At 36.4% G+C, this 13245-nt stretch overlaps 1 protein-coding gene across 2 annotated transcripts in view; it reads left to right on the top strand.

Moving 5' to 3' along the window:
- The first annotated feature begins 3570 nt into the window (after positions 1–3570).
- DNA2 (DNA replication helicase/nuclease 2) overlaps positions 3571–13245 on the top strand; it is a 38478-nt gene continuing 28803 nt past the window's right edge. Inside the window, exons 1-4 of one of the 2 annotated variants that reach the window (XR_004323991.1) lie at positions 3571–4526; positions 6042–6227; positions 7053–7236; positions 9028–9173. Coding sequence is in view for 1 of the 2 variants with exons in the window: in XM_006181186.3 (XP_006181248.2) it covers positions 4351–4526; positions 6042–6227; positions 7053–7236; positions 9028–9173 (692 nt within the window). In the remaining variant the exon portion in view is untranslated. The remainder of the gene's footprint in view (positions 4527–6041; positions 6228–7052; positions 7237–9027; positions 9174–13245) is intronic. The other variant, XM_006181186.3, reaches the window with a different exon arrangement.

Below are 13245 nucleotides of genomic sequence, written 5' to 3'. Positions count from 1 at the left end.
TGCCTTCACCCTCTTTAAAGAGCACAGGATATGGCACCATACTAGGTGCTCAGTGATGTTTACTGATGGGCAGAAGGAAGGTTTGGTCCCTGTTTTTGGAGACCTTATGTCCTAGTAAGGAAAAATGAGGCTCAAATAGTGCAGCGGAAGAGCAATTTAAAAGTCATTTTTTTTTCCCCACAGAAATGTCTTGCTAATTTGAGCCAGGATGAATGGCAAAGAATAAAACAATTATATGAGTAATGTATTGCCTTGCAAAGTAGGGCCAGTGATATCTGACACACTTGTTTAACAACTGTACTCTTGAACAGTTCCTCACATCCATTCTTTGAATATCAGAGACTGTTAGGTACAATAAATCAATGACAAATAATAAATCATATCTATTTCCTGAGGATTTACTGTGCTCCATGGCTTATTTTAAGCTCTTTTGATGCCTTAACTCTGTCTCTACAATAATACTATAAGACATGTACTATTAAATATTCCTTTTTTTAAAACTTTTTTTTATTGAGTTATAGTCATTTTACAATGTTGTGTCAAATTCCAGTGTAGAGCACAATTTCTCAGTTATACATGAACATACATATATTCATTGTCACATTTTTTTTTTTTTACTGTGAGCTACCACAAGATCTTGTATATACTTCCCTGTGCTTTTCTTCAATACAGTAGTATCCTATTCAGAATAAACTCTAACATGTCAATTAACTTGAGTATGTTAATAAATGCAAACCAAGTAATAGAATGATTACAATTTTTAGAAAGTGCTTATTAAGGAAGTAAATAGATTACATGATAGAGAATAATTGTTGGGGGTAAGGATCAGAGAGCTACTTTAGAGTGGTCAAGAAAAAGTTTCTTTGATGTGCTAAACTTTAAGCTGACACATGGAGGATAAAAAGGAAACAGTCATGCATACAGTTATGGGGGAAGAATGGTCCATGTGAAGAGAGCAGTATATACAAAAATCCTGAAACAGGAAAAAGTGTAGCTTGACATAGGAACCGTCAGAAGGCCAGTGTGAATGAAGCACTGTGAGTGAGGGAGTAGCAACAAATGGGGTTGGAGAAGTAGACACAGGGCAGATCATGTAGGGCTCTATAGGATATGGTAGTGACTTTGTCTTTTATTCTAAATGTAATGGAAGGCCCTTGAAGGTTTTCATCTGGGGAATAAAATTGCCTGATTATGTTTTTACAAAGATCACTCTGCTTTATCAACAATTACTTACACTTAAATCAACAAAATGAAAAACAGACAATAGAGAAAATAAACTCCAAAATTGGTTCTTTGAAAAGATCAACAAAATTGATAAGCCCCTAGCTAGACTGATAACTAAAAAGGAAAGAACATAAATTACCAATATCAAGAAAGAAAATGATGACATCACTGTGGATCCTGTGGATATTAAAAAGATAAGGGATTTCTAAATCCTTGCTAATGAATTTGACAGCTTTGATGAAATGGACAGATGCTTTGAAAATCACAACCAAAACTGATAGAGGTGAAACAGAAAGTCTACATAACCAGTTAAAGATACTGAATTTATCAAAAATCCTTCCACAAAGAAAGCTACAGGCTCAAATTGTGAATTCTATTGGACATCTAAGAAATAATCTTATACAAACTTTCAGAAATTAGAAGACAGAGAGCACTTCCCAACTCATTTTATGATGCCACTATAACCTTGATGCCCAAACCTGACAAAGTTGTGGGAAAAAAAAAAAGAAAAATTACAAACCTGTATCCTTCAAGAACAAAGATGGAAAAATCTTTAACAGCATATTAACAAATCAAATCAAGCAATACATAAAAAGTTCATTGTACTATGACTAAATTGGGTTTATCCTAGGAATGCTAAATTGTTTAACAATCTTAAGTCAATAGTGTAATTTCCTATAATCATATATTAAAGGAGAAAAACACATGATTGAACATCCTTCAATAGATGAAGAAAAAATGTGTGACTAAATTCAAGATTGATTCATTTAAAAAACTAATCACATTGGAATAGACCTTCCTGAATCAGAGCATTTTGTCAGATTTTATTTCCTAACAATACATCTCATCTCACATGCTCTTCTCATGTATCACTGACAATCATCCTTCGAGAGGTAGAGACTGTTCCCTCCCCTTATATCTGGCTGAGTGTGCCTGTGTCTACAGTGGAACTGATGCTATGTGTCTTCTGAAGTTAAGTCAGATGGAAATGGGTTCCATCTGGTCTTTTGGAATGCTTGCTCTTGGAATCCAGCCATCATGCTGTGAGAAGCCAGGCAGCCCCTGTAGAGGAATAGTCAGCCAGTCTCCACTTGCCAGCCATTGAGTAAGCCGTCATTAAAGTGAATCCTCCAGCTTCCAGATGATGCTTCCAGGAACTGAGACAACGTTTCCCCTTGGAGCCCTGCCCAAAATGAAAATTCATAAGCTAAAAAAATGATTGTTGTTTAAAGACACTAAGCTTTGGAGGTTTGTTTTTGTTTTTCTTTTTACATAGATTAGATAACTATAACAGGTGTTCATGAAAAACCTACCACTAGCATTATATTTAAATGTGAAATATTGAATGCTTTCCCCCTTAAGATCAGTAGAAGGCAAGGATGGTCAGTATTACAACTTCTGTTTAACCAGTGAACTTAAGAAAAGCACCACGAACAAATATTGAACTCTAGCTAATGATACACATGCTAAAATGTTTAGGGGTGAAATGCATTGATGTCTGCTATTTTGAAATGCATTTTAAAAAACTTGAATTCATGGGTGGATAGAGGGATAGATAGATACACATGTGATAGCAGCATTAATTGTAAAACCTAGGTGATAGGTATATGATATTATATAATTCTTTCAACTTTACTGTACATTTGAAAATTTTCATGATAAATTATTGAATTGCAGGGAGGCAAGAATGGAAGCACATGTGAGAAATAATGATCAGGTAGTGACAGTGGAGATGGAAAGGAATGAAGAGATTTAAGATAGTTTTAGGGAAAGAATCTATGGGTCTGCCTATGGATTGGATTGGGTAACAGAAAGAAATCAAGGAGGGTTTTTGGCCTTATCTTCTGGGTGTTAGTTCCATTACTGAGAAGAATAATAGGGCTGTTGGGGAAATAAAAAGTTCCATTTTGGCTGTTATAATTGAAATTGAGTTCAGAGCTGAATTCTGAGGACTTTCAACATTTAGAGACTGGGCAGAAAATGATGACACAGCAAAGGCGATTGAGGAGGGCCTGCAAGGTTGTAGGAAAACCAGTTGAGTGTGGTGTCACAGGTACCAAATCTGTAATTACTACAAGCAAGGCTTTCCCATTTTCTTCCCAAGAAGATGCTCATAATTTTTATATGAAAAAACATGAATGCGAAAGACAACTTTTGATAAAGTTTTTTTTTTGATAAAGTTGGGCAATAGCCTTATGAAGTGATCATTATTTTTTACACATTTCTGCATATTTTAAATATTCTATAGAATATTACTTTAAGAGTGGTTTTTAATATTCCCTGTATGTAAAAATGATTTTTGATTAAAAACTTAAAAATAAAAACAAAAGGAAAGTGCATAGGAGTTGAAATTGGATACAGCCTTGAAGAAACTTCTTTTAAAAAGTTTTGCTCAGTAGGGTGGGCGAAGGAGATGGAGTAAGTTCCATCAAAGTAACATCTTTTAAAGATGGGAGATCCTGGGGGGAATGATATAGCACATGCTTAGCATGCATGAGGTCCTGGGTTCAATTCCCAGTACTTCCTCTAAAAATTAAATCTAATTACCTCCCCCACCACCGCCAAAAAAAAAAAAAGGGGGGAATACTGGGCCACATTACAAGCTTGGGAGTGATCCAATAGTGCAGGCCAGACTAATGACACAAGAGAACGAGGAGGGAATAACTGAAGATGCTCATAAGAATGCAAGAGGCCTTGGGAGCCTGAGAACAAGGAGAGGGGCTGACTGCCCGTTGATAAGAGGAATGCTTTGTCCACTGCTGAAAAAAGTGGAAAGAGGTTATAAAACTAGTGGTTTTGTAGATTTAGTAGTGGCATGATGAGGAAGTTCCTACCTGACAGCTGCTAATTTCTCAATGAGTTTTCCAGAAAAAAAGGAGGTTGTTTCCCCAGGGAATGAAAAAAATTCCACAAGCTAACAAGGGACCGACTGGGTTTCAGCAACTGCAACTAGTTCTGTTCACAGAGAGAGGGCAGGAGCATTTGGTTTGAACCAGATTATGTAAACTCACTGTCTTTCAAGCCCTGAAAAGGCCTTGGCTGGCCAGGTGTGGCTCTCCACGCGCTGCGCGCGGGGCTCGGGAGGGACGGCCTGCGCAGGTCCCTTGGGCCTCGGCTGGTTGGCGCATGCGCACCGCGCGTCGCAGAGTCGCGCTCCTTTTCTCTTGCAGTGTTGCCCCGTGTTGCTCTGACTTTACCTGGCGGCAGTTTGCGGTCTCTGCGCCCGGAATGGAGCAGGTGGACGAGCTGGAGCTGCTAATGGAGAGGAGTTTCGGGCAGAAGGCTGCGCCGGCCGCGGAGCTGTGAGCGGAGCAGGGGGAGGGTCTGGGAGCGAAGCGGGAGATTTGAAAAGTGAGGAGCGGGAGAGGCCGCACCCACGCCTCCGCGGACCCGGGCTCGGGGCGGACCCGGCTCAGGTCCCCGCGCGACCGACGAGCCTCCGGAGCTGGGGTCTGCTTAGCAGGGTTCTTTTTGGGGCCCCGCTTGTGCCAGAACCTGAAGACTCCTCCTCTCCCGGCAGTTCATTCTTTCCCTTGATACCACCTCTTTCCCGAATCTGGGGAGTCCCAGCCACCTTAAATGTCTTCGTGAAAGGAAATAGCAACAGCTCGATGCTTTTCTTGATGTTTAGTTGGAGAGAGTTATTCCAGGGAGGACTCTACCCTCGCTTTGGTTTAAATGGTCGGGGAAACTTGACCCACAACCATGGTGTAGAATTGTTTTAAGTAATTTTTAGGCTAATAGTTGAGTCCAATAATAACGAGGCTATTAATTGTTGACTGAAACTTGCATTTTCAGTTTTGATCAGCAGTACCTTTTGGGAGAGCCTTAAGACTTCCCACTTGACCTTGGGAAATTAATGGTCTGAGGCTATGTGGGGTAGGTGAATGAGGCGGTTAAAACATGATAGAAGCTAAGGTTGGGTGACAGAGATAATTTTAGGGTAATGTGAAAGGCATTTAGTATTATAATTGGAGAGATAATGACTTTGGACTCTGTTGGACTGTCACTGATAAATACTGCACTCAAATTGGAAAGAAAAACTACTGTGAAATTGACTTGCCTACTATAAATAAGGAATTTCTGCGTTATTCTGTGAAGGAATGGTTAATATGACAGGATTAAGCTTGCTTTCTCTACAAAGCATGGGCTAGTGGATCCCCAAGAAGTTCCACAGAAGGATTTCCTGCATTAAATAGTGCATTGGACTAGATGATTTCTAAGTACTCTCTTAATTTAAAAATTAGTATAATCATGAGGCTCACAGTAGGACTTTCAGCAAACTAGCCACACTATGGTTTTCCATAACAAAAGGATAGTGTCCTAGACATTTCCTTTTACTTGCACTTTGGAAAGTTTTGCACTAGTGGTAGGCATTTGTTGTTTCATATTTTTCAATTTATCGTTAATCTTCACAATCATGGATGTCCCACAGAGCTCCTCATAGAGCTTATGTTTGGAAAAGTCCACATCATAAGCATGTTTTAAATGGCATTGCTTCTGGGAAGTTGTTTTTTTTTTAATGTATAATTTATTTATTTTTTAATGGGGGTACTGGGGATTGAACCTAGGACCTCGTGCATGCTAAGCAGGTACTCTACCACTGAACCACAACCACCCCCTTGGGAAGTTTTTATAATAGGCATTCTGCTAGGCCCTTGCTCTTAATTTTTACCTCTTTTAGCCAGTGGTCATTGTGATAAACTTTCCAGAAGAAAAAACCTAAGAAACCATAAAGTTGGTTTGTAGATAAAGGAGATTAGCTAGCTTCTTATTTCATGCTTGTGCTACAGTAGTTTTGTATGTGTACGCTTTAGATTTCAGAAGAAGAAGGTGGAAGCTTCCTTTCCTAAAACAGTTCTGAGCCGAGGAATGGATAACCGGTACCTGGTATTAGCAGTCAATATTGTACAGAATGAAGAAGGAAACCATGAAAAGCACCTAATCATCACTGCTTCCCAGTCACTAGAATATGAAGAATTGTGTGTCCTTAGGAATGACTGGTAATTTTTGTGTGACTTAGAGCATTGATCTGGCAGTCTTCTCTAGTAATGCACTATAGAAGTGATCCTTGAAATTAGAGTCTTTTGGTAGGGTCTTAAGGGTACCCTCTTACAAACCATCACATGGGCTTGTGTGGATGTTGCTGTAATTTAATTGTTAATAAAGAGAGTAGATAAGAACCTGAATTAATTCCACATAAAAATTGTGCTTATTACCCCAGCATCTCAAGTCCCTTATTCGAAAACTTGATTTTTATTGTCATTTGAAAATTAAGTACAAGGGGACTTATTAAATAACTGCTTCCTATTCCCCAGTGTTTTCTGGGATTGCAGCTTAAACTTATTTGTTCCCACTAAGAGCAAAATTAATTACAGCATAAGAACATCCTTAGACCTTAGATTTCTCTCTTCAAAGCAAATTAGTATATGATGGGTGAAGGGGAGATGTGGGTGAAAGGGAAATGCAGAGAAGGTGGAGGTCTAATGTCTGGGCTCTGTCTAGGCTTCAAGTTGGATGGTTTGAACTAGATAAATATGATTTTATTCTTGCTGCATTGGGCTTGGCTTCATGCCTCAAGACTTATAGAAGCTATAGGTATGTTATAAGTCAAGAATGAGAGGTTATTAAAACAACCTCATCCATAATTGGAGCTATATACTACACTATTAATGAATTGAAAGCTCTTACAGTAGACGAGGTAAAACCCGGAAATTTAGAAATACTTATTTCTCTAGATAAAATATTCCTTTATTTTTGAAGCCTTCTTAATATGTTTATATGTAGGAATCTAAACTATGTACACTTTAACTTTGCTTTGTTTTCAGGTGCTCTGTACCAGTGGAACCAGGGGACATCATTCATTTGGAGGGAGACTGCATATCCGATACTTGGATAATAGACGAAGATTTTGGATATTTGATTCTATATCCAGATATGCTGATTTCTGGCACAAGCATAGCCAGTAGTATTCGATGTATGAGAAGAGCTGTCCTGAGTGAAATATTTAGGGTGAATAATATTAACAGCTAGTATTTGTATAAGGTCTTGGAGTTTACAGAGCTCTTTTACACTCTTATGTAATCCTTCCAGCAGTCCTGTGAAGTAGATAGTATTAATCAGCTGCATTTTATAGAGAAAAATCAGGCTCAGAGAGGTTAAGTGACTTGCCCAAAGTTACTGTAGCTAGTAAGTGGCAGTGCTAAAATTCAAGGCCAGGTGCCTGAATCCTTTAAATCTTGTTACTTAGTAAAACAATTAATTCTAATAATAAAATTAAGTAATTTAAATGTTTTATTTAATATATCTGGGCATTTCTAAACTTGGCTTCTGTGATTCCCAGTAAACTAAAAATAAGTGTGACAGTCTTTTTTTGTAAGAAATTACTATGAAAGGTTTCAAACATACACAAAGAGATGAGTATAATAAACTCCCATGTACCCATTTTGCTATTCCCAAATATTGTATTATTTTGCAACTAAATGAAAGCTGGGGATAAATGTCATATCTTTATCATACATAATAAAATCAACAGTAATTCCTTAAATTAATCTAATACCCAGTTTATCTCTAATGTCTTTTATCACAAATACATTTTATTTTTGTATTCTGCCTTGTACCCACCCTCTTTGTTTCAGTGCCATTTATTTTTGAAGAACCTGAGTTTTTATTAAGTTTCTTCTTCCTTCCAGGGTATTTAAAAAATTATGCCATTAGTCTATATTTATATAGAAAACTAAAAATACAGCTAAGCAAGAAGAGAAAAAGAAGGAAAAATACCTAAGTAGATTTTCTAATTGTCTTAATTATCATTTACTTGTAGTTTTTTTTATTAATCAGCTTTTTTTCTTCAATTGTGGGGGACTATTAACTTCTCTTTTAACCATATATTATAAAGCAGACCTGAATATTAATATTTTAAAAACTTCTTAGTTTGAAATAATTTTAGATTCACAAAGAACTTACAAAAAAAGTAGAGGGTTCCTCTGTAAATTAACTTTTAAAATTCCTGATGGATATTTTGGTAGACTTTATCTTATCTTTTGATAGTTTCAAGGAGAAGGTCCAGGCTAATAAAAGAGTTAATTTGAAAAATACTGTTTCTTTTTGAGTGGTGTGAGTTTGTTAGAATCTCTGCTGTAAGTTTATATTTTATGTTTGAGTTACACCTTTTACTTACATGAGGTAAGTTATGCCTTTATTGACTTTTAGATAAGAATATGTTGAATATTTGAGAATACATTGAACATTTTCATACAGAAAATTTTTTTCAAAATGGAAATATACTGATTTGAAAAACTTGTGAAATAATTCAGATAATTCAAAGTTGAAGAAAGTGAAAGCTGGAATTTCACTCACCAGAAAAACAATTGTTTAATATTTTGGCATTTTTCTCACCAGTGCACTTTGGCTATGGGGGTTCAATAGATTAGGTAACACAGACATCAAAAACAAACTATGGTCACCAAAGGAGAAAGGGATGGGGAGGGATAAATTAGGAGTTCGGGATTAACAGATACACACTACTATATATAAAATAAACAACAGGGACCTACTGTATAGCACAGGGAACTAGATTCCATATCTTGTAATAGCCTATAGTGGAAAAGAATCTGGAAAATAATATACATATGTTATACACATACACACACACACACACACACACCTGAATCACTGCTGTACACCTGAAACTAACACAACATTGTAAATCAAAGTTTACTGAATATACACTCATGTCCATTGATAAGTTGTGAAATAAAATGTTCAGATGATTATTTTTTATTTTATTTTATTTTTTTGTAGAGCTCTGATCCAGCCACACGCCAGATGCTGATTGGTACAATTCTCCACGAAGTATTTCAAAAAGCAATAAGTGATAGTTTTGACCCAGAAAAGCTGCAAGAACTTGCTTTTAAAACTGTTCAAGAAATAAGGCATCTAAAGGAAATGTAAGTAGTTATGGGAGTAACTATAGGTACAATTTTGAATATAAGGATGAAAGAAAAATAAGACTTGAGCAGCCTTGCTCAGAATTTGTGTCCTTGTTTTAAACCTTGGCATGTTACATAATGGAGTGTCTCATCCCCTCAGCATCTGTTATTTTTCACTAATATCTAACAGTTGTATTTATCTGGTTTCCAAGATGCTGGAATATGAGAGCTAATAGCTTCATTACAGTGTAGGAAAGAAGAAACTTTTTTGAAAATACTAGAACTATGAAGATCAGAATTTTGGAGGAATATATTCTAGTAGACCCTTGGGTGTCACTGAATTATTTTTTATCATGATAATCTTAAGTTATTAAGGAAAAACGTGATTGATTTTGAAAATATTATGAAAATATTAATTCTCTTGAATCTTGCCCATTCCTGTTTAAAAGAATACTTTTTAAACTCCAAAAGCCTAATATAACAGGTCCAGAGTTCTTTTCTACCCTCTCTCACAGACCCTTGTACTTTATTACACATCTTAGAACAGATTTTTACCTGTTGATGCTCTGTCTTCTTATTATATCTATAGAAGTCTAGGCTTAGGATTCTGAACCTTAAGTCTCTGAATAATCTGAGGGAAGAGCAGGCGGTTATGTCATTTTGCTGTGACTTGGCTCAAATTAAAAAGGGAGAATTTAAATGCAGAACACATTGAATAACCAGTGTGGACTGCTTTGGAAACTCCAAGAGTCCTGGTCTGTAAAAAGTAAAACACTGGGAAGAATCTACCTACGAAGAGATCATGACAATGAAGAATGGTTACAGGATGGTTGGAGAAAGTTATTTAGGAAAAAGATTACCCAATTGTTTAGGTTTTTAAAAAAATTTTTAATTTTTTTTTAACTTTTTTTTTAATTGAAGTGTAGTCGGTTTACAATGTGTTAATTTCTGGTGTACAGCATAGTGGTTTGGTTATACATAAGTATTCCTTTTTTTTTCTTTTTTTTTTTAATGTTTGTTTATTTTTGAGGGGAGGGAGGTAATTAGGTTTATTTATTTACTTTTGGAGGAGATACTGTGGATTGAACCCAGAACCTTGTGCATGCTAAGCATGTGCTCTACCACTTGAGCTATACCCTCCCCCATATATTCCTTTTCATGTTCTTTTTTAATAATAAATGATTATTTCTAAATAGATTATAAATTCATATACACCATATGTTATTGTAATAGTACAAGAAGGTGTACAGTGATAATAAGTCCTTTCTACCTCTATCTCCCTGGTCACTCATTTCTTCTCCCCAGAGGCAGCCACTATTATCAGTTTCTCGTTTGTCCTTCCCTAGAGATTTCAAACATTTACGTATGATTGTATGTGTGTGTATTTACTTATCTTTATATATTATGTGTTACAAAGTGGTAGCATACTATACACATTACTGTATATAAAGATGAAATCTTGGTGATTATTCCGTATCAGTACTTAATGAGCTATCTCATTTTTAATTAATTGGGGCATAATGTTTCATTCTATGGATGCACCATGCTTTATTTAAGTAGCTCCTGGCATTTCAATCTTTGCTTTTATTAGCAATGCTATAATAAATACATTTGTACACTCGTTATTTCATAGTTGTTCAGGTATACATCTGGGCTCAATAGAATTGTTGGGTTAGAGGATATTCAAACATTTAAAAAAACTTTTTATTTGAAAATAATTTTAAATTTAGAGAAAAGTTGCAAGAGTAGTACAAAGAACATCCATGTACTCTTTTTTTCTTTTTTCCCTTAGCGGAGATACTGGGGATTGAACCCAGGACCTTGTGCAAGCCAAGCAGGTGCTCTACCACTGAGTTATACCCCTCATGCCTCCATATCTCTTTTCTCAGATTTACCTGTTGTGTGTGTGTTTTTCTAAAACTTGAGATTAAGTTCTCTAAAAGCTTGAGATTAAGTTGTATACATTGTGGGTTTTTTACCTTTAAATACTTAAGTGTATACTTCCTAACAATAAGGATTTTTTTTTATGTAACCACAGTGCAGTTAATCAACTTCAGGAAATTTAACATTGTTGTACTGATCTTCTGTCCACATTTCAATTTTGTCTGATCTACTGTCCACATTTTAGTTTTGTCCAGTAATGTTCTTTATAGCATTTTTTTCCCCTCAGGGACAGGATCCATCCAGTCTGGGTATATTTAAAGTTTTGATACATATTGTCAAATTGCTCTTTGTAGACAGTATCCTCTTTCTTTCATTCACTTACTCATTTTTTTCCAGTTTTTTGAGGTATCATTGATATATAACATTGTATTAGTGTAAGGTATACAACATAATGATTTAATATATGTATATATTGCAAAATTCACTTTACATTTCTGCAGGCAATATATGAGTCCCTGTTTCCCCACATCCTCATGTACCTCATCTTTTATCCACTGGAAGTTGCTACATTTCAAACAGCCTTTTTCAAGGATAACCTTTGCCTTATCTAGGCTGATTGTGTTTCTGTAGGTCATTTGGGGCACTTTGGTGTCTGCAGTTGCTCCCTGGTTTGAGATATTTTAGCTTCGCCTTCAACCTGAGTTTGCTTTTGTGCTCAGGACAAGCTATCTTGGCAGAGCTAGGGTTGCTAATTTTGTATTCCTTGTTGAACCATCTCTCCTGGAGGACTGATAGGGCTCTGCTCTCTTAGTCCTGGTGAGCCAGAGATAGCAGAAACCTAGAAGAGTAGGAGCTTATTAAATTTGGTATTAGAAATGTTGCAGAGTTATTACACGGTAAATTTATAGTGTCCTAGAGTCTCAGTGTCTGATGAGTGTGTTATTATGGTGCTATCTTTAGAATGTGAGAAAAATGGTAACTTGTGTCTTTTAAAAGGAGTTTGCAGATCGTTGGAGTCTGTGCCAGTACTCAAGAGAACTCAGGCGTGCAGGGAGAAAATAATGGCAGTGAGCTTTTATAACACAGTGTAGAAGGGAGCACAGGGCTTAAAAACTTAGGTTCCTGAGCTAGATCTGTGTGTCCTTTGGAAGTAACTTCTGAGCTTCAGTTTCCTCAGCTGTAAAGTGGGGGTGACAGTAGTATCTCATAGAGATATAACGAGGGTTGAAGGTGTTCATGTGAAGCACCTAGAATCGTGCCTGGCTTATAGTCAGCATTATATGAATATTCACTGTTACCATCCTCCGCTTCATACCTTTTTGACTTCTTATCCTAAGCCAAATACTTTACATAGGCTGTTTTCCTTAATCCTCAGACTAAGTGTGAGGTAGTTACCATCTCACCTTACTGATGAGGAAACTGAGGCTTAATGAATAGTGAATTGCCCAGAGTTACACATCTAGTAAATACAGAGTTAAGATTCAGACCTGTGGCTGATCTGACACAGAAACACATGTGCTCCCAACACCCCAGAGTAGTGGTTAAGATTGGGATGTTTAACATAAAGAGGGGGATGGGAGAACCATCCTGGGAGGGTAAGTCTAACAGGAGCTCTCAGAATTTTTTGTCTCAGGACCCCATTAGGCTAAAAAACTTATTGAGGACCCTGAAGAGCTTTTGTTTATGTGGGTTCTATCTATAGATAATTACTGTACTAGAAATCAAAACTGAGACAATTTAAAAGTTTACTGATTTTGACAATAACAATCCATTCCATATTAATGTAAATACCAGTTTAATGAAAAATAACTGTTTTTGAAAAGAATGTAATGAGATAAGTGGCATTGTTTTACATTTTTGCAACTATTTTAATTTTAATTTATGACTTAATGGAAGACCCTTGTTTCTTATACCTGCTTCTGCATTTGAGGTATTGCTGTATTGTATGTGTGTTATGTGGGCTCAGGAATCTCCACTGTGTACTCATGAGAGAACAAGAGCAAAATGGCAAATGTCATAGTATTATTATGTCACAGTTTTGACCTTGTGGGCACCTTGAAAAACTGAGACTAGATTCTGTTAGTCTTTGCTGACTTCTGACCTAAGAAGTTAATATTCCTATAGATTGTCCTTTGACCTGGTAAGGCTGATGTTACCATTCTGTCCATATGGTCTTTTCCCCTCTTTTATATCTCTGCTTTCCACT

Source organism: Camelus ferus, chromosome 11 (assembly GCF_009834535.1).
Source record: "Camelus ferus isolate YT-003-E chromosome 11, BCGSAC_Cfer_1.0, whole genome shotgun sequence".
Classification (NCBI taxonomy): Eukaryota; Metazoa; Chordata; class Mammalia; order Artiodactyla; family Camelidae; genus Camelus; species Camelus ferus.
Note: the sequence above shows the minus strand (reverse complement) of the source record. Positions and strands in the feature narration are given on the sequence as shown.